At 51.0% G+C, this 27,301-nt stretch overlaps 5 protein-coding genes across 16 annotated transcripts in view; 3 read left to right on the forward strand and 2 right to left on the reverse strand.

Moving 5' to 3' along the window:
• OBSCN (obscurin, cytoskeletal calmodulin and titin-interacting RhoGEF) overlaps positions 1-6,609 on the forward strand; it is a 185,601-nt gene extending 178,992 nt beyond the window's left edge. For all 12 annotated transcript variants that reach the window (XM_082754701.1, XM_082754709.1, XM_082754707.1 and 9 more), the window contains 6 exons: positions 327-447; positions 1,154-1,393; positions 2,023-2,246; positions 2,703-2,778; positions 3,232-3,381; positions 3,515-6,609. In XM_082754701.1, the coding sequence (XP_082610827.1) occupies positions 327-447; positions 1,154-1,393; positions 2,023-2,246; positions 2,703-2,778; positions 3,232-3,381; positions 3,515-3,692 (989 nt within the window). In that variant the 3' untranslated portion in view covers positions 3,693-6,609. The remainder of the gene's footprint in view (positions 1-326; positions 448-1,153; positions 1,394-2,022; positions 2,247-2,702; positions 2,779-3,231; positions 3,382-3,514) is intronic.
• Positions 6,610-6,775: 166 nt separating this feature from the next.
• CYP8B1 (cytochrome P450 family 8 subfamily B member 1) lies at positions 6,776-11,080 on the reverse strand (the record flags this gene model as incomplete). Its single annotated transcript, XM_082753201.1, has 2 exons — positions 6,776-6,949; positions 9,054-11,080. The coding sequence occupies one exon, from the start codon at positions 11,078-11,080 to the stop codon at positions 9,548-9,550; it is 1,533 nt and encodes a 510-aa protein (XP_082609327.1). The 3' UTR covers positions 6,776-6,949; positions 9,054-9,547.
• Positions 11,081-12,061: 981 nt separating this feature from the next.
• Positions 12,062-15,567, reverse strand: ACKR2 (atypical chemokine receptor 2). Its single transcript, XM_082752791.1, has 3 exons — positions 15,515-15,567; positions 14,953-15,010; positions 12,062-14,114 (listed from the first exon to the last, which is right to left on the reverse strand). Exons 1-3 carry the CDS (start codon positions 15,545-15,547, stop codon positions 13,003-13,005), a joined length of 1,203 nt encoding a protein of 400 aa, XP_082608917.1. The 5' UTR covers positions 15,548-15,567; the 3' UTR covers positions 12,062-13,002.
• A 2,692-nt stretch (positions 15,568-18,259) lies between these two features.
• HIGD1A (HIG1 hypoxia inducible domain family member 1A) lies at positions 18,260-21,879 on the forward strand. Its single transcript, XM_082755275.1, has 4 exons — positions 18,260-18,318; positions 18,600-18,728; positions 20,286-20,420; positions 21,136-21,879. Exons 2-4 carry the CDS (start codon positions 18,626-18,628, stop codon positions 21,183-21,185), a joined length of 288 nt encoding a protein of 95 aa, XP_082611401.1. The 5' UTR covers positions 18,260-18,318; positions 18,600-18,625; the 3' UTR covers positions 21,186-21,879.
• Positions 21,880-22,670: 791 nt separating this feature from the next.
• CCDC13 (coiled-coil domain containing 13) overlaps positions 22,671-27,301 on the forward strand; it is a 30,261-nt gene continuing 25,630 nt past the window's right edge. Inside the window, exons 1-2 of the mRNA XM_082752607.1 lie at positions 22,671-22,739; positions 23,474-23,697. Of these exons, the coding sequence (XP_082608733.1) occupies positions 23,480-23,697 (218 nt within the window). The 5' untranslated portion in view covers positions 22,671-22,739; positions 23,474-23,479. The remainder of the gene's footprint in view (positions 22,740-23,473; positions 23,698-27,301) is intronic.

A 27,301-nucleotide genomic window follows, 5' to 3' on the forward strand; every position in this document is an offset into this window, starting at 1 on the left:
CAGTGTCTTACTATACCCCGTTGACTAGTTATGTGAGCAGGTGAGAAATGGTAGCTGAGCTGTTTGGTATCACAGACACAGCATGCAATCCATCTCATATAGTCCAGAGGGGTCACACCAGGGAATTAGTGGATGGTCAGCCCAGACTCTGTTGCTTTCACATAGCCCTTGATGCCTCAAGTGGGAGCCAGCATGCAGGTTTCCCTGGAGAAAGCTCTGCTACTGTCTTTATCTTAGCCCATAGATAGTGGAGGATGGCTCAGAGAGGCTCTCGTTTCCACATGGAGTTGCTTTCCCGTGTAATCCTTGCCACTTTTTCTCTGCAGAGCTTCATGCTGCAATGAAGAGCTTCCCAACAGCAGCTACCGAGGAAGAGAGTGAAATAATCACACCATCTGAGCCGTTCCCAACCTACCAGACCTACGCCTTCCAAACAGAGATCAAAAGGTAGGGAATCCAACTGAGTACTCAGCAGCAGGAAATGCTGCATATGGCTAGAGTTTAGAAAAGTCACTTTTAAAAAAAAAGTGCACTGCTCAGCTACAGTTTGTTCCAAACACCTCCACAGCAATACACTGGGCAAATAAACCTCAGATCACTGGCTAAATGAGCTTCGCCTTAGTTTGGTAGGATTCATGTGTGGATTTTCTGGGAGAGCAAAAAGGTCTGTGGTGAGCACTGTGTGCTGGATAACAAGCCCTTAATACATTGTGGAGTGAGGCCAGGGCTAACAGTCTCCTCTCCTTGTTGCAACACCCTTTGCAGGTAGTGGTTTCAGATGTGGCGTTGGGATTCAACTTTCACTGTCTAGAAAAAAAAAAAAAAAAAAAGGAATGAAGTCCCAGAAGGATTTGGGATCCTTTTGTTGCCAAGAGAAGCAGGCAGCTGCCTGCAGGGGCCAGTTCTCATGCTCTAGGCAGGATGAGCCAACTTCTCTCTTTCCAGAGGAGTTAGGATCTCCCTCCTGTGATGTAAAGCGAACGTACAGATTAGAGACACAGGAGGATGTGCAAACTGTGACAAATGCTGCAATAAATCACAGCAGGGATGAAAACCACAGCATGGGATCCTTATGATTTTGAAATACAGAAGCTCCTGGCTCTTCCAGGAGTAGCGGGGAAGCTTCACCTGCCTTTGTGTTCCTCTGTACCAGGGGGCGTTTCAGCATCGTCCGACAGTGCAGGGAAAAAGTGAGCGGCAAGACTTTAGCTGCTAAAATTATCCCTTACTGGCAAGAGGACAAGCCAGCTGTGCTCCTGGAGTACCAAGTCCTGAGGAAGCTTCACCACACAAACATCGCTCAGCTGAAGGGAGCCTACGTCAGCCCGCGGCACCTGGTGCTGATCCAGGAGATGTGTGTGGGACCAGAACTGCTCCACTCCTTGGCGTTACGGTAAGAACAAGTGGAGGGAACACTTCTCTCCATCAGGGCTGGTGTAGGTAGCAAAGCACCTCTTGCTTTCACTTGTCAGACTGGCTCAACTCTCTCCATCTGTTCTGTTCTGAATTGTGATGCATTTATTCTGCAGCTTCTCGTGACATTAAAAGGTAGTTAGGTTCCCTACAAGGCTGGGGTAGAGAACAATTCAGGGCCATTCGGTTGAGTTGTTGAAAGAAGACTACAGTAGTTTATACGAACCCCTCTTTCCCATAATAAGCAGAATACTCTGGCTCAGGAAGCCTTATTTCCCCTCCATGTTGCTTCTCACTTTGGCAGAAGATGGATCTGCTGGAGCTCTCTGACTAAAAGAGTGGGAACGGTGGGCATCAAATCTGCAATTTGATTTTTGTGTGTCCTCTGCTTCCTCTAACATGCAGCTCTCACAACCTCCCGAACCTCTTGCACCTGTAAACTTGAATGAAAATATGGGTGGAAATCTCTGTATATGATAGATTTGCTAAATGAGTAGAGTTGTTTCTTGGGATTGGACATGCAGGGGAGGATGGCAGTGGGTGCAGAATGGTGCTCTCAGGTGTGCAGATACAACACCTCTGGTTTCTATCCCCTTTTTCTTCTACCAGGACATCGTACTCAGAAGTGGAGGTCCGAGATTACCTGTGGCAGATCCTCAGTGCAGCTGAGTACCTCCACGCGCACGGCATCCTGCACCTGGATCTCAGGTCTGAAAACATGATCATCACCGAGCCCAACCTGCTGAAGCTGCTGGATTTTGGCAACGCACAGTTCTACACGCAAGACAAGGTTATTACCATGGACAAGTGCTCGGACTATGTTGAAACCATGGGTGAGTGGAGTTCATTCGCAGAACCTTGGCATCGTCTGCAAACTGTGGCAAGCAGAGAGACTGAGCAAGGCAGCAGTTGGCTCCAGCAAGCAGTCCCCTCGGTGCTGCCCTCCAGTAGCAGTGTGAGCTGGTGGGCGTGGGTAGCAGTGACAGCCACCCCGCTTGCAGGCCACAGGGGACACAACCAGAGGTCACGGCCAACACCTCCCTGGCAGGCATCCACGAGTCCTAAGCTCAAGGCTGCAACGTTACAGCCAGCAGTCCCTGCTGGTTTGATGTTTTCAAGGTTTCGTTGCAGTCATGACCTAGGAGAGTTACTTCAACTGGCTCCCTATACTAGAAAGTTTTTCTTTTTCATCTTTGTATAATATAGTATAAAAGTACCCACTGCTTTGTGCTGCCTTCAGTGCTGTGGCACTGGAAAGGAGCTCGGCTCACACCGATTTGCTTTTCTAGCTCCAGAACTGCTGACAGAGCAAGGAGCTATCCCGCAGACTGACATCTGGTCCGTCGGAATCACAGCATTCATCATGTAAGTCAGTCTGTTCGTCCCTACCCTAGGAGTGGCTGTAAAAGTGTGATTACAGAGTCATCAGCAAGGGGAGCTGCAATGACTCAGTTAACCGCATTTCCCTCTCCTGGGCAGTGCCCCAGAAGGGTGTGGAGGTGGCTGCACCTTGCAAGGAGGCCCCGTCCCACCGAGGTCTCCACACAGAGTAAGGAGGCTGTTCTGCAAGACAGCAGCTGCTGGTGTTTTCACTCAGCTTCATCTGAAAAGCTTTAACAAAAAAAAAAATCAAATTATACCAACCAAAAAAAAGCAGCTGAAGTCATGAAACGCTGCCCTTTGGGATTTTGTTTTCCCATGTCATGCTTCTGCACATTGCCACGAGCTTCTTCTCTTGCAGCTGGGTGGGAATTCCCAGGAGAAGGAGTTATCTTGAGCTACGCCCTTCGTGCTGATAATTCTCTTCTTTTGGGGCAGGCTGAGTGCCAACTACCCTGTCAGCTCCGATGTGCCCTGCGAGTTTCTGCGAACGACCAGGAAGGGGAAGGTGAAGCTCACGCGGTGCTACGCGGGTCTCTCCGGAGGAGCCGTGTCCTTTCTCCAGAGCACACTGTGTGCAAATCCCTGGTAAGGCAGTGCCGGCTTTTCTCACAGGACAGTTAGCACAGGTCCTGGCTCTTGCCCCTTTTTTATCTCCCGTTTGTGAGGCTCTTCCTCACCCGATGTGGATCTCCAGCTGACTTTCTCACCTGTGTCCTAGGGGAAGGCCGTCAGCCTCCGAGTGCCTTCAGAGTCCTTGGCTCCAGGAGACCGGTCTGGACAACAGGCAGCAAGCACTGGTTACCTTCCCCACCACCAAACTGAGGAATTTCCTCACTGAACGAGAAAAGAAAAGGGGCCTCCTGTGCTCCAAGTACGGCCTCATGATTGCCCAGTGAAGGGGATGTGGCGACGGCCAGGAATGGTGTCCCTCTCCCTCTCTGCACCCAGCGTTTGGTACCAAAGGGTGCCGTCGAGTTACTGTGCATCACCTGAGCCGGGCTGGCTGCCTGGGGCTGTGCGCATCACTCTCTGTGAGTGCAATTGAGCGTAACTGAGCAAATGAATCCACGTTACTCGCATTGCCACGTGGTGAGAACAGAAATACAGGCTGTCAGCATGGCTCAGCTGACTAACAGTAACTTGATGGCACTGTCACTTGGCTCCGTGCTTCCAGAAACAACCGGGAAAGGTTTGCGTAGCCATTTCTGAGGGGGGCTAGCTACTAGCCCTGAGCAGCTTTGCAAATCCTTCCCTGAGGTCAAAAAGACTCCCCGTGTGCAAATACTGGGCCCTGACTTCTGCCCCTAGCCCCAGATGTCACCACCAGACACTTGGACACGTTACTCGCCTGCTTGTCCCACGGTAACCACTGCAGCATGGTCTGGGTGGCTGGTGCACTCCTCCCCCGCCTCAGATCCCAAAGAAAATGGTAAATACTAAAAGAAATGGTAAATAAATGGAAAATATTTCTGCTGTGGAGAGGACTCAGGGAAGGTGACAGGAGACTGGGAGAAGCAATCAGGGTAAATATGTCTGAAAGATTCATGGTGGGGAAATAGTGAAGAGTGCAGCAGTTGTGGGGTATTCGACAGCGTGTCTGGAGGCTTTGGATGTGGAGGTCCAACTGGAGAACGCCCTGAGCTGACCCTGAGTTAAGCAGAGCGTTGAAACAGAGACCTCGTGAGGTCCCTCACAGCGTGACTTGTCCTGTGATGCCACGTCTTTGCCACATGCCAGGGACAAGGAGCAGTAGGACTCTGACAGCACCATGGGCAGCTGGGCTCAGCACGCCACACACTTGGCCAAGGTCTCCACCATCCTCACGGGGCCTGACCCAAGACTGAACGTGGGGTGGAGAAGGGCTGCTGTGGAGCAACGAGAGGCTGCAAAGGTGTGTGGTACGCGTGTGACAGTGGTGCCACGGGGGAGATTTTAACCTTACGTACTCTGTGAGGAAGCCCTTTCCATCCCACGTCACCCAGAAACAGCAGAGCCAGTCTCTGTGAGAGCAGCCTGGTAGCACAGGGTGTGTGCAGGGCAGGCAATGGCAACGGGGGCTTTCCAGCCACTGTGCACATCTCATCCTCACCCTGCAGAGCTTGCTTGGCTTTGAGAAGAGTTATTGCTCTCCCTGGGCCCCAAATTAACCCTCTGTGGCAGCTCCTGCTGTCATAGAGCTCACCAGCCCTCCACGGGTGCTGTTGAGAGCTGACCGTGCTTCTCAAGGGGTTCAGGGTGAGTGAACTCCACAAAGTTTGGGTTTTTTTGGATGTGTATTTGAAGTGTGTCATTAGATCTAGATGACCAACTTACCCATCACATAGGATCTAGCAGTAATCCCTCGTCTGGCTGACTGCGCCCACATCAGTTTGCCTTAGAGACACGTTAAAAAATGAACGTACAGACACAACTCTTGGAGAAACCAAGCTGTGACTTCGTGTATGAACAGCTCTGGGAAAGATGTTCATCATGAGCAGGATGCTGGCCTGTGGAGGATTTAGTTGTACATCTTTCCTCACAGGCAGGGCTAAAACGAGAACATGCAGCAAGCCTTCTCTGAGCACATCCAAGAGCTGGGAAGCAGTGGTGTCAGCACCCAGCCAGTTCATTGCAGCAAAGTCTCTGCCCTGCTTTGCTGCCTGTCAAAAACCACTGCCCCAGCCCGCCTGGCTTCATAAAGGTCTGGATTTGTGCGTTCTGCCTGCCACGAGATAGTTCTGCACGTGCTGTGACGTGCTGGGAATAGCTCAGCACACAGAAGTGACCGTGACCTCGATACATGCAGGCTTTGCACCACAAGGGGCTTTGCAGCTTCGAAGCCCAGCTGTCATTTTCCAGGGAGGTTCACCTATCACGAGACGTGACACCAGCAGCATTAGCAAATGGTAGGGGTTTTATTTCTTCCGAAAAGTCCAGAGCAACCTGAACTGGACCCTTTCTTCCTCAAAATCTGCTTAGGATTGCTTGCCGTCACGAAGGATGGCGTTAGCTGTGTCATTGCTTTGCCCTTATTACCTCTGTTCCTGCCAGCTTCTCTGCCATGAATGATGTACCTGCTGGAGCACTTGGGTTTCCTGAGCTTTCCCCACAAGCAGCACGCAAGCAGAGGCTTTCCCAGAGCCACATCTCACTCTCCTTAGAGGGATGAGGATGGGAAATCAGTTCCTAACGTGTTACATTTTAGTACTAGATGTGATGCTGTTTCACCCGTGGTGGTCTTTTCCAACACATTTAGCCCGGGTTGTCCCAGACCTGACGCTTGCAGCATCACAGCGACTTCTCCTGCATGGTGTGCAGAGTGACCTGGGAGCAAAGGAGCTTTCACTGTGCTGTGGAGAGCAGACACTAATTTAATAGACCATAAAACTTTGAATAGCAAGGTCATATTGTCCTCACAATGCTCTACAGAAGAGAAAACCGAGGGTTTAGGGCCAGATCCCACTCCTGAGGGACAGAGGAGTTAAGCAACACAGATAGCTTGATGAGGTCTGGCCACTATAAGTTTCAGGACCCTGGATTCCTTCTGATTTAACTTCTTTTACAAACCCAGTAAGGTTTCTGTTGGCGCATCTAGTTCTTCACTCTTGCTGGTACATGTTGGGATGGAGTGCTGGGTGCCAGGGGACAGCCCATCTACGCATAAAACATTGATTGCTGATTAACCCATTTGGAGCTTTCACACGTCCTCAAATTAAGTGATTTTTTGCTTCTCACACTTGCATGCATTTGGGCATGTCTGAAGTGTCCTTTACAGACTCAATATTGTTTCGTTAAATTAACCATTCTGACAAGGAAGTAAAGCCACATTTTCCTGCTGAATCATTGTCACTGTCATTATTTTTACACCCCCCTTCTCAGCCCCAGTCCGTGTTTGTGCAGAACCCGTCCCTCCCCTCTGACCTGGAGCCCATACAGGCGATAACAAAAAACACACACTGCAAAGTGCATTAGTCATGAACAGCCTTTATGTAAACGACCCACAGAAAAAAAAAAAAATCCTCATGCCAGAACATGCCCTGGAGTGGGGATGTCACCAGGCCAGGACGTCACTGTGCGACCAGGAGCTCCCATGGGTCCCAAAAGGTTTGAGGCAGCTGCCGCCGTCAGCCTCTCGATATACTTAGAAACAGGTTATCTGGAAAGGAAGAGTTTCCTGTCATAGAGGAAAAAAAAAAGAGTCAGTGACAGATTTCCTGGCTGGGAGTACAGCTGAGAAAATAAAGCACTGAAATGCAGTGTTTTTTTTTCTTAGGGCAGTGCTGCCTTCACCAGGGGGAGAAACCACCAGAAACCACCCAAGCAAGCTCATTTCTGGGAGGCTGTCAGGCCAGATTTTCAGTTACCAGCATCAGCTGCAGGGTCTGGCTCTCCCAGGCAATTAAGTTGCTTTCGGGGACTATTTGTAAGTGTGGAGGTTCAGTTGTTCATGTCTTTAGGGGCAGCACCGTCCTTGCTGTGGCCTTGACCTGTCTGGCTATCCCAAGGCATCCCTGGGCACGGTTTGGAGTGTGCAAAGGTCAGGCCATTGGCCAGAACTTGAGAAGAGCTCCAGCTTAATTCCTGGTAGCAGAGCAAAGAAAAGGATCCATGTGTGATGAAAAAATAGAAAGGAAAAAAAAAAAAAAGAGAGAGAGAGAGAGATGAGAGCCATAGAGGGAACATGTCAGTTGTGAAATGGTGCTGGAGTTTTGAATCAGAAGCGTCACAGCCAAGCCTTGTACAGTTACAGGTAAATCTTGTTTCTCTTGGCTCTGCCACAGTTGCCTGACAGTTTCTGTCCGAATTTCCACCCCTGCAAGCTCTGGGCTCATGCCCAGTGTGGCAGCACTGGACCGTTTGCCCTTGACGTGCAGTTACAGCACAAGCCTGCCCTTCACGACACAGAGCAGGGTCTGGCTTTGATGTTTTGCCACACGTGAAAACGTTCGAGCCGTGCTCCTCACTCAGACATAACCTCCAAAGTCCAAAGTCAGTGTTAGAATCAGTTCATTGTCCTCCGCACAGGCACAGCTGGGTTTAACTGCTGGGAGGAGTGCTGCTGCCAGAGCCACAATATTGAAGGGGAAAAACCAAAAGACTGCTTGTAGGGCAAAGTTTTACCTTTCATCACCCTCGGTGGATAAAACTGAGATGTTTGGGATCCCAGAAGGTCCCAGCAGCTGTAGTCTGTAAGGGTCTGAGGTTGTTAGGGTCTTTGCTCATGCCCCAGTTCATTTTTCTAGCTCCTTCCCACCACCCCCATCCCCTTCTTTATGCATTTGCAGAGGCTGGGGGCTAAATTTGGAGGGGGGAGGCACTTTTCAGCAGGCGTCTAGGGGACTCGAGGGAAGGGTGGAGGACCATCGGGATCCTGATCAGGCTCAGCCATCCCCTCGCAGGAGGACAGACCTGCTCCCGGCCTCTGCAAACTCCAAAATTTCGGGGTTTTGCAATGGTTTGCATTGAAGCAGCGAGCTGGCTGTGTGCTGCAGGGGATCCCTCCTGAGCTGTGTTGTGTTGATGGGACGAAGCCAGACACAAACACACACACACAGATTTTTTTATCCCCAGAAACTGTTCACAAGACAGGGCTTGAACAGCCAGCCTCCTGCGGTACTGGAAGGGCAGGTGGCCACATGCATTCCCAGTTCAGGATGCTGCATGAAAACGGGGCCGTAGGCTATTCCTGACATTTGCAACTCACTTCTCCTCTTGCTAAAGCAGTAAACAAGACTGGAAAATCTCTCCTTTTCTTAAGCACGAGCAGGGGTAAAGCTGTTGTTGTGTCCTTGCTCTGTACATCCCACCTCTGCTGTGAGGGGCAGCTCTGTGGAGGCTTCACAGGAGCACATCTTGAAGAGAGGGGAGAAGGGGACGACAGATGAAGCTATTTGAAAGCCCCTAAGAAATCCTGAAGGAGAGGATATTTGTTGTTGTCTGACCTGTAGGGGTGTACTACAAGCTGACGCCACCCTGCCCGTGATGCTTCGTGTGGAAAATAAGCTGGGATCCCTGCTCACCTTGTGGTCCTTCCAATGTGTCATTGGGACTCTGAAGGGAAATAAAGCAGTCCCAAGGTGGAGCTGGCACACACAGGGCTCATCCCCAGCTCTCCCTGCCTCATCCAGCTTGGTCTTGCTTGCATACCCATGCTCACACCAGCTGCCAGCACCACGGACCCCCAAACCTTTGGTTCTGTCCCCAAACATCCCATCATATGACCCATACAATGCCCACTTTTCCCCTGCACCCCACAACACCCCTCGGCAGTGACCCACCTGGATGTGGGGATGGTCTGGAGAGCTGCTCCTAATGGCACGTCCTGGACATGGCTGAGGTCCCTGTGGGGCTCGGATGAGGTGCTGGCTCCTCAGAAGTCCTTAATTTGGGTTCCACCTGCCACAAAGCCCCCATGCTCTTCTGGGCTTGTGCGGACGGATCTCTGATGGGCTGGTGGCCCCTGTGCAGGGGTTGGGAGTAGCCCAGCAGGGTGTTGTTTTTGTTATTTGGGCTCCCCCGCCTCGCCATTGTCCCTCTGTGCTCTCTTGTGGGTGTGCAGACAAATTTTTACCTCATAACCTAACCGAATTCAGGAACCAGAGGTGCAGAGCAGCGACACGTGCGAAGGAGGTAGAGAGGAAAGCCGCAATAACCACTAACCGAACAAGGACGTACAGTTGTCAGCTCCACAAAGATCCAGCGACCATGCGATCTGGCAGTTTATTTCATAGATAACACCTGAACAACAACCAAAAACCACAACCAGGCCTTCTCAGAAGCACCGCCGATACCTGAAGCGAACATCACGGATGGGCTGCATGGTCCCGAACCCCCAGCGGCTGACATCGATGGCTGGGATCTCCTCTTCGCCATCAACCAGCTCCAGGTCGTGGTGAGCCAGCATCAAGAAGACAAACAATTTAATTTCAGTGGTGGCAAAGAACCGCCCAGGACAAATGGATACGCCCGCCCCCCAAGGCATGTTGAAGTATTTCAGCCGTTTCCCGTCCTTGTAGAAATCTTTCTTGGTGCCATCTGGGTTTACGAAGCGATCGTACTTGAATTTGTGAGGCTCGGGGTGGATTTCGGGGTCCATCTGCACGGAGAGGTGTGGGAACAGAGCCACCCTGTCTCCTTTGCGGAGCACGTACTCCGTGCCATTGCTCATCTCCAGGCTCATCTCCTGGAGGATGGCTCTGACCAGCAATGGGGCTGCCACCAGCCTCAGGGTCTCCTCCAGGGCACTGTCCAGAAGAGGAGTCTGGTTTAACATGTCCCTAGTGATGTCAGTTGGTGGGCTCCCAGCCTTCACCTCGTGGCCGTTCTCCCTCAAGACCTTCTCTACCTCTCCCTTCACAGCCCTCATGGCGTCTGGATGCTTCATGAGGTAAAGGAGGAGCCAGAAGGCGGTGGGGCCTGTATTGCCTTGGGATGCCCAGAGGAGCATAAACCTGAAACGATCCCGCATGTACTCAGGGACACCATTTTCTACCAGAAATTGGTCTTGATCGCTTATCCACCCACTGACGTTGTCCTTCTGACAGCTCCTCCTCACGGACAGCGTGCTCCAGAAGAACCTCTTCAGCCGCTCAGCTTCAAGTTTGTCCTTGGGGGGCAACATAGCGTAGGCCAGGCAAGGGAAGAGGCGGTCGTACTTCCGAAACTCATTGAACAGCTGGTTGGAGTTAACGAGATCTCGCTCGTTAGCCTCCTCCTCATTATCTACCCCTCTGTGGGACTCCGTGCCGTACAGAGCCAGGTACCCGGCTCTGAAGACGATGTTGTAGCAGTAGTGGAAGAGGTTGTCCTCTTGCCACAGTTGCTTCTCCTTTCCTGAGCTCAGCTTGGAAAACATCAGCTTCTGAAGGTTGCCCATGGTGGCCTTTGTCAGGAGGCTGAGCCCATCTCCCGTCAGGTGCTTCATGCTCAAAGCATGCATCGTGCTCTGGCTGGCTTGGATGGGCTTGTAGCCAAACACCTGGAGGACCAGTTTAGATGCGAAGGACCTGAAGTCTAGCTTAGATCGTGATTCCTTCATGATGGCTCCAAAGCAGAAGGGGTCCATCACGAAGGTAAAGTAATAGCCTCCGATCAGCACCGTGAAAATATCCCCGTGTTTCCTCCGCATCTTTTTTAGAAACTCGGAACTGTTCTTTCGGAAATCCAGCAGGTAGCCCAGCCAGGGGATGACACCTTTGTCCAGAGGGGGCTCATTGGGTCTTCGGCTCCGGAAGGCACCCAGGAGGTAGAGCCCACTGAGCAGCGATGCCACCAAGGCACAGAAGAGAGCTGCCCAGAGCTCCATGAGAGCCCTGTGCCCGGCCGGGAGCGTGACCCTGAGCTAGGCTGAGGCAGGTGAGTGCTTTTTATTCCCATCCAGGGGCTGATATGCAGATGCAGAGCTGCCAGCATCTGCCTGGATTGGCAGCAAGTATTTGCTTTTCCCCTGTAGTGTGAGGACATCTCTCCCCTTGGCTAACAGGCAGGGATTTTTAAGGTGGAAGGCACGTTGCAGTTAACCGGGGTTAATGGGCTGCTGCATAAAGCACAAAGGCTTCAAGGAAAGATTTCCAAGAGCTTTACCCATCTTTTCTTCTGCTTCTCGATGTCCCCTGCCACAGTTGGGGGACAGAAGAGGGCCCCGTCCCTCATGCCCTGCTGCTGCCAGCCCAGCCCAGGGGCCTGGTGACCGCAGCCCCCACCCCAGCTGCTGCCCCTTGCACGGCACAGCACCTGGCGTGGATGGAGGAATGTTACATGGAGAGAGAAAAAGGATTTGGAGAGAAAACAGGGCAGACAGCAGTGACCAGGCACAGGGCATGCTGCTTACCCACAACCAACCCCTTTAACACCCTCTTCCTATTATCCCTCCTTTGCCCTTCCCCAATCCACCCGGTTTTCCCCACCTTCCCCCCTTTCCCTACACATCCCATCACAAGTTCTGTACAGTCCCACGGGCCCTCCTCGAGGAGATCACAAAATAAAGAGCGCAGCCTTCATCTTTGATCTGTTTCCCAGCTGCTCTCCCTTTCCACATTCCCTCCCAGTGACCTAAGCCACAGAGCGAAGGCCACATCACAGCGCCGGTTAATTATGTGCTTCAGCACATTTTTTAAGCAAAGTTCCCAGCTTTACTGTTTTTCACTCAAACAGCACGAAAGCTCACTGTAGCAATGCTGGAAAAAAAAATAAATAATGCCAGTGAAAGCAAAAGTACCTTTCTGGTTCAACTCTAAACCTTTCTCAGTCCTGTCGTCTCACAATAAAAGTAAGAAGGTGATGAGAGTTTTGTCTTAAATTATAAACTTTATTTGCACAATTCTATGCAACTCCTGTATTCACTTTATTTCTAGGCTGGAAATAGCTCAGCTAAGGTTCAAAAGCAAACAGTACCTTTTACATAAAGGCCAGCAAACTAATGACCTTGAACTTTAAAGCTACGCTGGGTGTAAGGACTGGTACCAGCTGTCCGTGCTCTCCTGTCTGAGGCCGTGCTGTCACCCTGTGGTGATGTAAAGCCAATACTTGTGTTAAAGGTGGTCACAGAGCTTTTTTATCTTGTCAAAACCCACCCTTGGGAAGGCAAATACCTCCACTGCCATTCTGCTGAGCCTGTGGTTTTTCTCTTTCCCCCTGGTTCTTACTGGTCTTACGCTAAAAGAGGATAGATTTAGACTAGACATTAGGAAGAAATTCTTCATTTAGAGGGTGGTGAGGCATTGGCACAGGTTGGCCAGAGAGGTGGTCAATGTCCCATACCTGGAGGTGCTCAAGGCCAGGCTGGATGGGGCCTTGGCCGACCTGATCTACTAGGTTAGATGACCTTTAAGGTCCCTTCCAACCCAAATTATTCTGTGATCCTACGAACGCATCTGCCTGGCAGACAGCAGAAGCCAGGAGAAGCGAAGCTGCCCCAGGTGTGATTGTGCACAGCACCAAGGCAAGCTGCTCCTTCACCCACTAACGGCTCACAAACCTCACATGGGGCTTCCTCTGTTCTAGCACAAACCTAGGGCAATCGTTTTGAATCGTTTCCTAATTTCAGTGACAGCAGAAACAAATCCCACATGGAGTTTTCCAGTCCCAACACGGAGATTCCTCAGCTGGATGCGGGTGCTAGGCTGCCACTTCTGCCTACATGACTCACGCCGACCCCATCGCATGGCCAGGACCAGTAAAATACAGCGTCGAGGGCATAAAAATAACTTAAAATAGTGTAAATATTTATCACGCCGTTGTGATACTCAGCATTTCTAGCTGGGCAGCGTACCTGCTGCAAGAGGGGCTTGTCTCGGAGGGCTGGATGTCAACGAAAGCGCTTCTCCTGCAGATCTTCCACAAATACAGCCGGAACCGTTTCTTCACAAAAGCATAGAGCAAGGGATTGAGGCAGCAGTGGACGAAGGCCAAGCTCTCGGTGATCTGAATGGCGTAGTCCAGCTGTCTGCTCCTCTCACAGCTCCGGATCACGCCAACGTCTTGAAGGGAGTGGAGGATGAGGACGATGTTGTAAGGGAACCACAGGACGAAGAAGACGCCCACCAGAGTGAAGACGAAGCAGAGGGCTCTCCTCGAGCCGGGCATCCGTGACGTGGTGAGGACGCACGCTATGCGGGAATAGCAGAACACCATCAAGAGGAGGGGGAAAAGGAAACCCAGGACGTTTTGGATGACCTGAAAGACAACTTTCCAAAACAAGTGTTCCTGCCCATAATCACGGGTGCACATGATGGTTTGGTTGTTGATGTGCTTCATGGTGGTGAAGAGCCCATCCGGAATGGAGAGGAGGATGGAAAGGATCCACACCGCCACCAAGACGAGGATGGATTTCCTCTGTGTCGTGGAGCTGCGAAGAGAGCAAGCGTCAACGATCTGCAGGTACATGTCCAGGCTCATGCAGCTCACAAGGAAGACACCGCTGTAGAAATTCATGGTGTACATGGCGTTTAAGAACGGGCACAGCATATCCCAGGTCACCCGCTGGGAAATGTACAGGGCCCAGAAAGGAAGGGTTAGCAGCAAGAAAAAGTCTGACACCACCAGGTTGAGCAGATACACCTCAGTCATCTTCTTTTTCTTCCTGATGTACAGAACGAGGACAACAAAGAGCAGAAGGTTCCCCGCCAAGCCGACCAGGAACACCACGGTGTAAAAAGCCGGCAAGAACGCCCTGCTGAAGGAAAGCACCTCTTCTTTGGTGCAGAGGCCATACTGCACGTAGTCCACCTCGTCCAAGTACTCGTAGGGGTAGTCACTGGTGTTGGCAGTGTAATCTTGGGCATCCATCAAGGCTGCAGCAGTCGTTGCTGCCTTGGAAGCTGAGCTCACCATGAGGATGCCTAGAATGAAAAGACAAGCGAAGGAGATCACCACATCATTCCAATCCATCCAAAAAAAAATCATGGAATGTTTTCCCTCTAGTTCATAAGTTTAAATCTCTGCCACCTCATCCCACATCCCGCACTCTTTGGTCTTTGCCTGCAGCACAGAGAAGGCTGCCTACACACACCCCCAAAAAAAACTCATTCTGGTTTCCTCACTCCCACGCATTAAGAGCACGGTCTTCTCTGGGATGTTTCATTACTTCCTTACCACTGCAAGCTTCTGGGGAAGTTCATGCCCTAAATTATGCAGAGTCCAGCACCACACCCTGCTGTGAGCTGCCTTGGGGTCATCCGGGCTGCTGCCGGGAAGCGACATCGCGCTTCTCGGTGAGGGGAACCCACCACCAGCCCCTTTACGTTGGTGGGGCTGTGCTCCTGGTAGGGCCCTGCTGCCAGCAACCAGGGCGGACTAGCTGCACATGGCCCTGACCCCAAAACCGCACAGGTTTTGAGCCATGGCCAAACCTGCCCTCATTTCCCTCAGGGCTCATTTTTCCAGCAATCCCAAAGCACACATATTTTCCAGCTGCGTTGCAGAGCTCTGCCCCGCTTCTGTCTGCATGGAAACAGCCTTATGGAGGCGGAGGGAGGTCCCAGCTCACCCCACAGCCACCCCAAAAGGGCTGAGGTCCCCCCGAGCCAGCCAGGGGCAGAACTGGGTCTCCCCTCAGGATGGGGCTGAAGCAGGAGCCGCTGCACCCCAAGCAGGTTCAGCAAAGCACCCCAAGCTCGGAGCAGGATGCTGAGGGCTCCTGATGGTGCAGAGCAGCGAGGGGGGAAGCTGTGGACCTACCTGGAGCAGTCCCGTTTCCAGGGTTGCTGAAATATCCATCCCAGGCACCCGGGGTCGGCTGAAATGAAGGGAAATTTGGGTTGGGCCAGGCTGCGATGTTCCCTCATTGCCTGCCCTTAGCAAGCACCCCGTGGTGCATCAGCCACAGCCCCCGAATAAAGACCTGGGAATGACCTTTTTTATTCGTCTTTTGGAGGAAACCCATCCCCGGCCAGATGCTCTTGGGAGGAAGCCAAAGCTGCTTGGCCGCTCGGAGTGTGGTCCCGTCCAGCAGGACTCCCCAGCACCTCCGACAGCCCCACGGCAGAACCACCCTTCCCCACAGCTCCCATTTTGGGGTCTCCTTCAGCTTTTTTTCTCCTCCCTGCCACGTCGTTCCCCCTCCGTACCGGGCTGATGCTCGCACCCTGACAGAAACGACGCAGGCTGAGTGCTCGCATTAATCCCAGCCCGCCCGTGTGCCAGCGCACAGAGCCTCCAAGGCGAAAAAAAAAAAAAAAGGAACCTCCCCAGGTTTCTCCCACGGCTTTATCACCGAGCACAAAAGAGAAAAGTCACTCACAAGAGCTGCTTCTCCACGGCGGGCAGTTCCCATCCTGCCAGAGTTTGACTCAGGCTTTAGGAAGCTCCTGTGGTGGTGTCTGAGGATGGGCAGGAAACACGAGCTCAATGGAACCGCCCTGGCTCCGTTTCCCCTTTCCTGGGGTTGCTCAGCACAGAGCCTGAATTTCATTTTCCTCACTACGTAGCCAGCCCTGATGTGACAACTTGTTCTTTCGGATTCGTTTTTCCAGAAAAAACCTCAATTACTGGAAACATCTGCCCCAGCCTGAGAAATGGACCTTCAGGTGACGTCCACCCTGCCCAGCTCCACAGGCAGGATCCAACCCGCTTAACTCTCAGCACTGAGATGTCCATGGGGCTGCCCAGGAAACCTCTCTGTCCAGCATAGATTTTTTTTTTTTTTTTTCCCAACAAATCTAATTATTTTCCAGTAAATCTGGATGCTGCAGGATCCTCGTCCCTGCTCTCCTCAGCGTTTAGGCAAGGAGCGGCGGGGTGCTGCTGGCTGGTACCACTCCCGTCCTGTTCTCAGCGGTTTCGGACATCATCCCAACTGGAGGTGGGCAAGAAGATCCTCCAGGTCTCCGCCGTTTTGCCTGTGGTCAGGTTCTCTAGACTCTCCTCCCTTCTCCGTGCATCCCTTCACCACGGGACTTGGGCCAGGATGGGGCGCCAGCACCATGGAGCCAGGGTGTGCTACCCCTCTAGGACACGACTGAGGGGTTGGTTAGGTTTCCACCTGGAGCACACTGGTGGGAACAGGGTGAGGAGCAGCAGAAGCAGTTATTTTTGTATGTAGAAGATACTACAGAACCAGCTAGGTTGGACAAGACCTTCAAGATCCAACCCTCAGGGCCTACCGAGCCCCATCGCTAAACCACGGCCCTTCGTGGTGCATCCACCTCTTAAATACCTCCAGGGATGGAGGCTTTGGGGGAAAAAAACAGCTTTTGGGGAGGGAAATGAATTTGTGGGAGCTGTCTGAGATGAGACAAGTGTGGGATTATCACTGAGCCAGTTCTATTTTGGACCTTTCTGGGCCTCTTTCGTCACCTTTCAGTGATATTCCTTATCAGTGTTCGTAAGGACACAAAGGGAGAATAGCAAAGACCTAGGTATGGGCTGAAAAACCCCAATAAATGGCTACAAAGGGCTACGAAGCTGGTGAAGGGCCTGGGACACAGGGGAGACCTCATGGCTCTCTACAACTGGCTGAAAGGAAGCTGTGGGGAGCCGGGGGTCGGCCTCTTCTTGCAGATAACCAGGGATAGGATCAGAGGGAACGGCCTCAAGTTGCAGCAGGGGAGGTTCATGTTGGAAATGAAGCCCTGCTCCCTCCCCTGCAAGCCCCCGAGCACACCCGTGTGGGCAATGTCCCTGTCAGCAGGCAGCAAAACGCTGCTCCCCTGAACGGGGCTGCTCCAGGTGACTGCAGCTTCATTAGCCCAGCAACAAAAACAACCTAAGTTTGGGTTTTTAATCGAGTTTCTCCCCCCTCCCGAGCACGTATCGCTCAGAGCCGCAGGGGATCAGATGGGCCTGTGCCAGCCGCGGCCAAGAGCAGCCCTCACTGCCATTTATTACCAGACTTTAATTCAATTCAGGACCTGGTAATTGCATAGATTTCTTTTTCTCATTTTATACTCTGCAGATCCTTAATGGCTTTGGCAATTAAGGTAACGAGGTTATCAGTAATGGGAAGCGCACTTAGAGAAATTCAGCGATACGGCCAAACGTTTAGGCTGGGCTGCTTGCTCTTGTGCTGCTGAAAACACTGCAGGTAGGCAGCGGGGCTCTGCCTTTCCCAGGGCAAAAACGGGGCAGGGACCTCCAAAAACCTCATTTATTGGCTCTTTCACTATTGAGGTGCCCCCTCATTTAGGGGATGGTTTCAGGATCTGTAGGATCCAAGGGGATTTTTGCTCCAGGGTCCTGCTGTTGAAGTCCGGAACCATTTCTAAGTTGTCTTTGGGCTTTAAAATTCCCAGCCTGGCATACAGAGGGGGCAAACCAAGTTGTGCTTGAAAGCCAAAATTCAGAAGAAAAAAATAATAAAATACAATAAAAAGGCAATACATTGGCAGGAAAATCAGGTGGAGGGAAAGCAGGGCCTGCCTTTACCATTTGCTAGATAACTCCCATCTGATGTCAAAACGTGGCTTTGCACCAACGCGAGACATTTCTGAAGCAAAAACTCGAACAATTTGCAGAAAAAGCAGCGCTCTGCTGTTCCCCCAGGGAGCAACAGCTGGAAAACCAGCTCAGGGGTGCAGCAATACGCTAAGGTCAACCCCAAATCCCCGCAGCTTTGGGGAGCGAGCTCCTGACGCCTGATTGGGGTGGAAAACATTACGAAAAAATAGGAAAAAATAAGAAAAATTAGGAAAAATAGCAATAAAAAATAGCAGGGGAGGAGCGCACGCAGCGTGGGGTAGGCACATGGCCAGCTTTTGGCGCGCCCGGGGAGTCCCCGCGCCTCCGCACCACCCCGCGTGACGTCACTCCCTGCCCCGCCTCTTTGCCCGTATAAGGACTTGGAAGGCGGGGCGGCTGCGCAATGGCGCCGGGAGGAGGTCCCTCCGCGGTTCGGATTGGCCGGCGGCAAGCGGGGCGCCGCGCGGGGCGCTGGGAGTTGTAGTTCTCCGCCGGGCCTGCGCCTGACGGACCAATGGGAGCGGGGCGGGCGGGGCGCGGGTGGCCAATAAGAGCGGGGGGGCGGGGCGTGGTGCCGGCCGGTGCTGGCGGTCGGGCGTGGAGCAGCTGCGGGCCGTGGGGTCGCGGGTTCGAGACCCGGCGGGGGAGGTGAGCGCGGGGGCGGCGGGGGGCTGGGCTTGGGGTCGGGTTTGGGGGGAAAAAGGGGGTTTTTGGGGGTGGTGGGAACGTGCTGCTGTTGGTTATTTCCTGTTCTAGTGCATAAAGGTCTCATTTCTTGAAATTTCACCCGAATTAAATAAGCTGCGTTGTAATTATTTTTTTCTCAGCTCTGCGGCCCGCGTGGAATAACCATTTTTTTTATTTTTTTCCAAAAAAAAAGTAAAAAATAAAAAAAAATTCTCTGTGCTTCTCATCTCTAAAATCTCCAGGGAGGCTCCGTGTCCTTGCCGGCACCATGTCGTCCGGTCAGGAATCCGTCTTCACCGAGTACGAGGCAGAGAGCAGCCAGACCTCGAAGCTGCTGCGGAAATTCAAGGAGACGCCGTTCGTGCCCATCGGTGAGACGAAGCGGGGAAAAATGGGGATTTGTGGGCAATCTCCTCCGCGAGGGATCGATACGGCAAACACGGTCACCCGCCGTGAAGAGGAAATTGCTGTGAAATGACTTCCTCGTGCCGGGCTGGGATGTGGGAGCAGCTTGGACCTGGGGTGGTGTTTGCTGTCAGGGAGAGGGGGAAATCGATGAGGCTGCTCGGCTTAAACACAGCGCCCAGAACCTATAAAAAAAAAAAAAAAAAAAAGTGGGGTTAAAAGAAACATGCTTGGGTGATCCTGTGAGGTGGTGAGGATGGTGGCTTGTTTTGGAGGGACTGGGAGCTCCGTGGTCACTACACAGTGATTTTAGAGCAAACGAAAGCCCAACCAAAAGTATCCCAAATCCATCCCACCTCCTGAAGGTTTCACCTCTCTTTGTGCCCATCCCCTAGTCCAATAGTCTAAATGCATTTTCCCACGAGGTTTAGCAGTTCCCTGTTTTAAGGATGCTGTTAAAATCTGCCGAGACCCGAAAAAGCCTCGAGGAGAGGGTTTTGTGCCCTGGGAACTTTCCTCTGCTCAGGAACTGCCTCTAACAGGGGACGGGGTTTGATTTCCAGCCGCCTTACATGGAGGGCGGATGGGTCAGCCGGGGTGAGCCGTGCCTTGCCAGCAGATAGCTGCTGGTTCGTGGTCACAGGACTTTGTGCTCCAGCTCACGATGGACTCAGTAAGTCCGGCTTCTCACAGGCAGATTAGAGGCAGTTTACCTTCAGCCTGAGTTAAGAGCTAGCTTGAAGGCCCCGGAACTCTTAATTTGTGTTTAATGAAGCTGTCGTGTGAATTACGCACAGGGGAAGGGTGTTTGGTTCTCAGCTAGAGCTGGGCACGCTCCTGTTCGGGCAGCCAAGCCGTCTGGCTTCTGGGCAGTAAAATATACCCAGCCCTTAAAACTTGGCAGCCACCTTTGGGCTGTGTAAATAATCCTAAATGCGGAATAAAAGGGACTGGGCTTGGGGTATTTTGTGAGAGCATCGGTGTCCGCGGTGGGATCTGGCACCGCCTGGGCTGCGTTTGGTCTGTCCAAACGCTAAAACGAACGGTGTTTGAACCTCAGACCCGTGGGGTGGGAGAAATGACTTGTAAATTGTCACCGGGGAAAGCACGCCAAATGTGACGACCCAAAATAACATCCGCAGCGGGCGATGGTATGTCGGGATGCACCCGTGCACCAGCAGCACTGAGTGTCCTGCCCGCAGCCCAGCCGTGTTCTTGGTGTGAGGTTCCTTCTAAGAAAGCGAGCGGCGCTTGTGTCCTCTGAAAAAATAGCAAGGAAACTCCGTGACACCCTGAGGACGCACCGTGAGCTGCTGCTGTTGCGCTTTAACACCTGTGGAAATTGTTGTTCTGCCTGCTGTGTGTTAAAGGAGATGGCACTCCGGTGAAAACAAGGAAGAAAACGCAAAAATAGCGTTGGAGAAAACCAGGCTTAGTCCCAGGATTTCTGGTTTAGATAGAACAACACCACCAAGGTGTTAGAGGTGGTTTTTAATCATATAAATGCCTTCCTTTCTTTGCAGGGATGGCTGGCTTCGTGGCAGTGGTGGGCTATGGGCTGTACAAACTGAAGCACCGAGGGAACATGAAAATGTCGCTTCACCTGATCCACATGCGCGTGGCAGCCCAGGGCTTCGTGGTGGGAGCAATAACGTGTGGTAGGTACCGAGCGGGAGGTTCTTGTGGTGGGCCCTCTGGGTCATGGAGACCCTCTCACACCTCTTCTGCTGGTGGGTAACATCAGCATGTGTTAAAAACCCTCGGGGTGAAAGTATTCAGGCTACTACATATAAATATTTATGCCTGATTGCTCACTCTTCCTAGAGTTCATGTAATGTTTAAGTGTATGTATTCAATATTGAACCCCACTAACTTTGGGAGTAGAAATTCTGACCACTTTCAGAGTTGGAAAATATGTGAGGTCCTAAAGGTATTGAAATAAGAAGCAATAAGAAAAAAGGCCACCTGCTGTTAATATTTTCCCTTGTAAATATATTGCTGTTTCTGAACTTAATGCACTGGAAAGTCAACTTCCTGAGTCTTATTTTAGTATTTTGTCTGTGTATGTGTGTGAATTTATAGCCCATGAAGCACTGTTTGCCCCTACTGCATTCCCAGAAGGTCTGAGAGCAAAGCTTGACTTTAGCCGCAAAGGGAACTAGCGTTGACTGGGGATCCTCATACCACTAAACTAGGAAAAGTTCCTGTGTGTAAAGAATTCTGTGGTGTTTATCTTGGCTGTTTAAAAAGAAAATGAAACAGAGTAAGGGAAACATCACTTTGGTTGCTTATAACTTCAGTGTTCAGGTTTTGAAAGCTTTGTTTCATATTTAACCCAGCTTTCTAATACTGTCTTTTTCTTTTATCATGCAGGTGTGCTGTATTCAATGGTACGGGAGTACGTGATAAAGCCCAAGGAATAATGGAAGAACCTGAACGTCTGTGCTGGTGGTGGCCTGTGTACTGCAGCTAGAAACTTCATATTGAGGGGTTCTTAAGGGGAAAAAAATACGTGGCTTGAGAGAATTGCCCTTTATTTTGTGTATGGTACGCTGTCCTGAGGCTGGCAGTCTAAATGATTGCATAGTGGGTAAAATGGGTATCAGGGTCTGGTTCTTTTTTGATTTACCCTACTCTATCCCAGTTTTAGGGGCTATAGTAGAGTACAATCACTCTATCTTCCCCTTGAGCATAAGCTCAGTCCTGCCGTTGGTGACTTCCCTTGCTGCCGTTGCCCAAAGTGACAAAGTTTGACCTAGCTTCTGTTAGGTAGAGGCCACATCTGTAAGAGAGCATCATGAATGCTGTGAATGTTCTGCTGGCACTTCCTATCCTGTATATTTGTTAGCCTCCAGCTGTGTAATTTAGAAGCTTCCAGCAGCACTGACTTCTGAAATACCAAGATATCTATAGACATCTATTTTATTTTTTTATTTAAGACATAAGATAAGTATGTGGTGTGTTTCAGCTATTTAAATGTTATATTTATTAATTGTTAATGAAGACACCGGCTCCCTATTTTTACTATAGGTTTTCAGATGCTTAAGATTACTGTATTTTGTAACTGTATTTACAGTGTTCTTCTGGGTAACATTTAAATGTAACATTTAAAATGCACTTTGATTTGGTGTTCTGATGCTTTTAAAATGTATGATCTGACTTCTGTGGGAATGGTACTGCAGAAGTCTTAAAATGTTTGAATCCGAAAAGCCCCCTTCATACTTTGTGAGGTGTAAAACCTTTCTCCGCAGAGCGCCAGTGTTATTTTACGCAGGAACCCCTTAAAGCCCTTAACAGCAGTCACAAAAACTTGTTGATGAAGATAATTTGTAAAAAAAAAAAAAAAAAAAAAAAAAAAAAAAAAAAAAAAAAAGGCAAGATTTTCTCCAATTCTCCAACTAGCTTACATTCCATGGTGGCAGTGTGACAACAGGAGGTCTAATAAAGCAAGAAATGCCCTGCACTGGTGTGATTTGTTGAGAGCAGTGGGTGATACAAATAAAATAGGATGTGAATAAGGTGTGATACGAATAAACAAGCGTGAGCAGTGGAGACAAGGAGCTGGTGGAGGTTTCACTGTGGATTTATTGCGGGGCTCCCCCTGGGTGCAAAGCCTCGGGGGGGGTTGGGGACTGCGTGAGGGGTGTACATAGAGATTTAAAAAAGCCCTGAGAGGGCACAGGGCTGCCATTGAGGACCCCAAGCCTCCCTCAGAAGGGCGGAGAGAGAAGGGGCGGGCGGAGCTGCCCTCATTTGCGGCCGCCCTATAGCCCTGAGGGACAGGGGGCAAGGGCGCTAAGATGGCGGCCGTGCTGAGGGTAGCGGCGGCGGGCTCAGGGCGCATGCGCGGCTCGGGCCCGCCCTGCCCGTTGCTATGGCAACCGGGTGAGGCCGCGGCCTAGCCGGGAGCCTGAAGCCTGGGCCCGGGTCTTGCTTCAAGGGGCTCCGCCGCCGGCCTGGGGGGTGTGGGGGGCGGCGTAGGTGGTCCCAGGGGGTGTGGGAGAGGCGGACGGGAGAGGTTTGGGAGGGAGGGAGACGAGGGATGAAGTTTTGGGGCTGAAGGAGGCAGCGCGGCCTGGTGGCTGCCAGGCCGGGACCCCTCCCTCTGAGGGGGGGCTGAGCTGCGGTGGGGCCCTCGGGACCTGCTCCGTGCCCGGCTGGGTCACACTGGGTGGCACTCGCTGTTTGGAAGTTGAGGGGAAAGTTTTAAGCCACGCTGCTGGTGTTTAGGGGAACTAGAGATCTTTCATTGGTGGTCCCAGCTTAGCCCAAAAATGAGGGGATTTGGGTCTTTTTTTGAAACCTGGGGAGCAAAGCTGCGTGGGCCTGAGTCGCAACCAGCCTGCGTCCTTTTTAGTCATAAAAAACAAAAGTTGCATGGTGCGGTTGCCCCGTTTGTTTGGGTTTTCCTCCAACCTGCGCTTCTCTAAAAATGTTTATTTTAAACAGATATGTTTAAAAGCATTTTAAGGCATTGCTTTTTGAACACTAGAGTGAAAAAGACCTGAAGGCTTTTCGGTTTGAAAGCCGCTTATGGCAAAAAGGGCACTTAAAGCAAGGCTGTGAGGCTGAGGAGGAAGAGGAGGAGGTGGCAGGGAGACTAAAGGTCGGGGTGGAAAAACTACAAAGCAGCTGTTAAAGAGGATGTTTTGAATGTGCTGTTGATCTCTGCTCTCTGTTGCTCTTCGTTTTCTTCCTGCAACGCTTTTAGTAAACCATGGAGTCAGACCTAAAAGCACAGGAGCATTTTAAAAGCCAGTTTAAGGCTCTTCAGGAACAACAGCAAAGGAAGCTGCAGAATCTAATGGAGAGGAAAAAGGACAAGCAGAGCAGTCAGAAGGTTAACAATGGCGATGCAAAGGAGACTTTCGGCATCCCGAATGATCTAAACCTGTTTGAAACAGAGCAACCTGTAACTGAAGATGACAGCAAAAGGTAAAGGTGTAGCAGCACTGTTCCCTCAGGAGGTTACAGAACTATGTTTGGCGTATGATCTTATGAAACTCACAGAGACAGAGCACTTTATCTTCATGTGTTAGGCTTTCAGCAGCCTCACTCTAATACGTTTAGCCTCAGAGCACTGCTCTGTGCTCTTTGTTATCAGAGTTTCACAAACAAAGAGCTGAAGGAAGGATGGAGGGGTTAAGGCGATGTGCTAAGTGCCATCTGCCCACCTCCAGTCGCTCCACGATCACCACCACCCTTTGAGCTACTGGTTAGCTCCTGCCTAGCCTTGTAAAGAGGTTTCCTACAGCAGTAATTTCCAACGACCAGGATGTGCAAAGCATCATGCAGCTAATGGGTACAAGCCAAAGGCCTGCAGCCCAGAACAGTGTTCCTCATGTACTTGTGCAGCGTGCCATGATTTAGTAAGTCAAAAGACAACCACGGGAGATGAAATATAGATACAGGAGAGTCTCATAGATAGGGTTGCCTCACAGGTAAGATACATGACAAGGATGCACAGGTCAGGGTTGTAAATCTTCCTGGTGGCAAGGGTTTAGGCCTTATCTCACCCACAGGTGAGTGTCTGAATCGTCTGGACACCGGGCATTCTGCTGTGGCTCTTCCTCAATCTTGCTTTTGGAGCGGAGTGCAGAAGCCAATTTACTGGACCAGATTTGGAGCCCCAGCTCAGATCATTCATCCTTCTCCTAGGATGTAGTCAGTGTCTTCTTCTGACCTAATTAATTTATTTTCACGGACTAGGACAGGTCTGGAACTGGGCACATCCCAGAGATGTCTGCAGTTAGCACAGTGTTGGCTACTCTGGGATTTGCTCCCTGGTAGTGGCGAAGGCAGCCTGAGCAATTCCTGCTTCTGCTCTCTACTTGCGACTGTGCTGACCCAGCTGTTTTCAGGGCTGTGCTGGAAATTGCATTCCCTTTCTGGGCAAGGGTAGTTTTATCTCAAGTCATTTCAGTGATCCAGGTTACAGCTTTAACCCCACAAGCTGTTTTATTGGCGTCACGACAGGGTGACGTGCTGTGGTACATGCAGGTAGCTGTATACCTTTGAGACAGTTTTCCCTCCCAGAATCCATACGGGGAAGGGCACCCCTGCCAAGGTTTATCAGGCCATAAGCCAGGTTTATTGGGCCCTAAATGCTGATCTTCCTTCTGTGTTACTCTGGGCAGCTCCCTGTTCAGCTTGTTTCTAAAGATTGCTTCCTCGCATGCCTGAGTACAGAAGCTGCAGCAGGGAGCCCGGGAGTGAGCCACTGAAACTTTCAGGTGCTTCTGGGAATGTGGTGTTTGTGCAAAACAGGGAGCTGAGCTTCCAGAAATAACCTGGTGCTCTCCTTGCACCATCCTTTCCCTTCTTCACACACAAGTCCCTCTCCGTGGCTGCCTGATTGACCAGTGTAAGCTCCTGGTCTGACCTCTGCCAGCTGTCATCATCCCTTCAACATTTTCTCTGAGAGTATGCACAGATTACTGAGGAGATTTGAATCATTTTTCTTTTTAAATATAGAGGGAGACTCATTCCCACATTTCAGGTCTGGATTTATTTTAAGGGGAGGCTTAGAATCTCCCTTAATATCCTAGTGCAGGAGGTATGGAGTACAAGAGAGTCCCAGCAACTCTGGGGCTGCTCCTCTGCCACCTACAGTTCAGAAATCGAGGTCTGAGTAGTTCAGGAGCTGTTACTTGGCTCTGCTTTCAGCAGCACGGACTTAAAAGCCCTGTTTGACGTAGCAGGTGTAGCACACTGCAGGTTTATTTGCATTGTCCTTTGTTCATGTACATCTACATGTGACAGAAGAGTGGTTCTGAGTGTGGCAAATCCAATCAGGACTTGCTTCTGGAGGGGATTTGCCAGGATGCACAGATGCTGCTTTGCAGTACGGCCAAGATAAGATGTTAGGGACTTCTAACATCTCCGGAGCTCATTTTTGCAGCTTTCTGTTCCTGCATCCAAATTTTGTTCAGGCAGGTGCTTAGCTGGCAATCCAGTCTGTCTTTCTGCTTTTGTTTGTGTGTGTGTGTGGCTTTATCCTCCCTGGTCTGTTTGGTGCATTTCAGATTAAGTGATTTTCCCCATCACATGGAGAATCCCAGACGGAATTGGGAAAAACATTGAATTTCAGCCACAGCCTTCGCTCACAAGCTTCCCCAGCTCTCTTTCCTTGAGCTGCAGTAAAACAGGTTGGCTTTCTGTGGCCTGCTGCTTTTGGCTGACTTTCCTTGCCGAACCACTTGGGTAGAACCTCCTTTGCAAGGCGTAGAAGTCTCTCAGAGGAGACTCCAGCTCTTTGCAGTTGGGATTTCCATCCGTACTGCTTCATTTATCACCATTTGTCGGCCTCAGAGCTGGCTGCCGTCGCTTACCAGGTGTGCTGGGAGCTTAGAACAGTTTTTTCATGCTAGTACCATAAAGGTTGAAAATGTTTCTGTGTGTCCCTCATTAAATCTGCCCCGTTTTGTTGTTCCCTTCTGTGAGTGGTACACGTGGGAATAACTTAGTTTTGTCTTTTCTCTGCCTAGATTGCTGCTTTCTTTCTTCTCCTCTGTAAACAGCTGCCTTTGATCTCCCTTTGATTTGCAGCTTTGGAACAGACGTGCTCTGCTTAATTACGGATCTTGAATCATCTTATAAATTGACTCTGCTGTTTATGACAGTGCTTTCAGGGGTCATTTATTCTGACATGCACACACAGAGCGTGCGTTTAACAGCTAAAGCCCGGTTTGAGCAACAGGCTTGCTAAAACTTGAAGAGAAAATATGCAGGTGGCTATTGGGAAAGCTGACAGCCAGCTGTGGTTATAGAATCACAGGATCATTAGGGTTGGAAAAGCCCTCCAAGATCACCAGGTCCAACATCCCCTACCACCAATGTCACCACCAAGCCATGTCCCCAAGCACCACGTCCAACCTCTCCTTGAACACCCCCAGGGACGGTGACACCACCACCTCCCTGGGCAACCCGTCCCAATGCCTGACTGCTCTTTCTGAGCAGAAATGTCTCCTCATTTCCCACCTGAACCTCCCCTGGTGCAACTTGAGGCCATTCCCTCTTGTCCTAAGTGCTTTTATCCCTCTCGTTACGCTTATATCCACAGCCATGTTCTGGAACAACTGGCCTACATCCAACCCTCTACGATCACTCAGGCTGCCTACTTCCTGCTTCAGCTGCAGTCTGGAGCACTCGGTGTGTAGGGTAAAGGTGTGGGGCTCTGATTTAATCACCACAATGTAGCTACCCAAGGTCACACTGCAGGCAGTGGCAACCTAAGGCTCAATTCAGCTGCCTGCCATCAGTGCCTGCTGATATCTGGGGTGCCTGAGGGTACATCAGGAGCGTCCCCGTGACTCAGACAAGGACCCTGCAACGTTTCTGCTGCCTCGCACAGGGGGCTCGGATAAATCTGGGGCGTCTCGGGTAGGTGCCTGTGTGTCCACAGTTTGATTGAGCCCCCGCGGCCCTGATTTCTAGATTTTACTGTTGGAGGAACCATCGTGGAAGGGCAGCAAAGAGATTAAAGCTGTTCATCCTCTGTATGCCTGAGAGAGATGAAACCCATAAATGTTACTAAATG

The sequence above is a fragment of the Aythya marila genome, assembly GCF_965140915.1.
Source record: "Aythya marila genome assembly, chromosome: 2".
Taxonomy (NCBI): Eukaryota; Metazoa; Chordata; class Aves; order Anseriformes; family Anatidae; genus Aythya; species Aythya marila.

What these genes read in the sequence shown, in the direction of transcription:
- ACKR2 (XM_082752791.1), bottom strand. Translation starts at nt 15,547, where the DNA reads ATGGGAACTGCCCGCCGTGGAGAAGCAGCTCTT. An exon ending in GCCGTGGAGAAGCAGCTCTT is followed by an intron (nt 15,011 to 15,514) that starts GTGAGTGACTTT and finishes CCTTCATTTCAG; the next exon opens with CCGACCCCGGGTGCCTGGGA. An exon ending in TGGAAACGGGACTGCTCCAG is followed by an intron (nt 14,115 to 14,952) that starts GTAGGTCCACAG and finishes TTTTCATTCTAG; the next exon opens with GCATCCTCATGGTGAGCTCA.
- HIGD1A (XM_082755275.1), top strand. Translation starts at nt 18,626, where the DNA reads ATGTCGTCCGGTCAGGAATCCGTCTTCACCGAGTACGAGGCAGAGAGC. An exon ending in GACGCCGTTCGTGCCCATCG is followed by an intron (nt 18,729 to 20,285) that starts GTGAGACGAAGC and finishes CTTTCTTTGCAG; the next exon opens with GGATGGCTGGCTTCGTGGCA. An exon ending in GGTGGGAGCAATAACGTGTG is followed by an intron (nt 20,421 to 21,135) that starts GTAGGTACCGAG and finishes TTTATCATGCAG; the next exon opens with GTGTGCTGTATTCAATGGTA.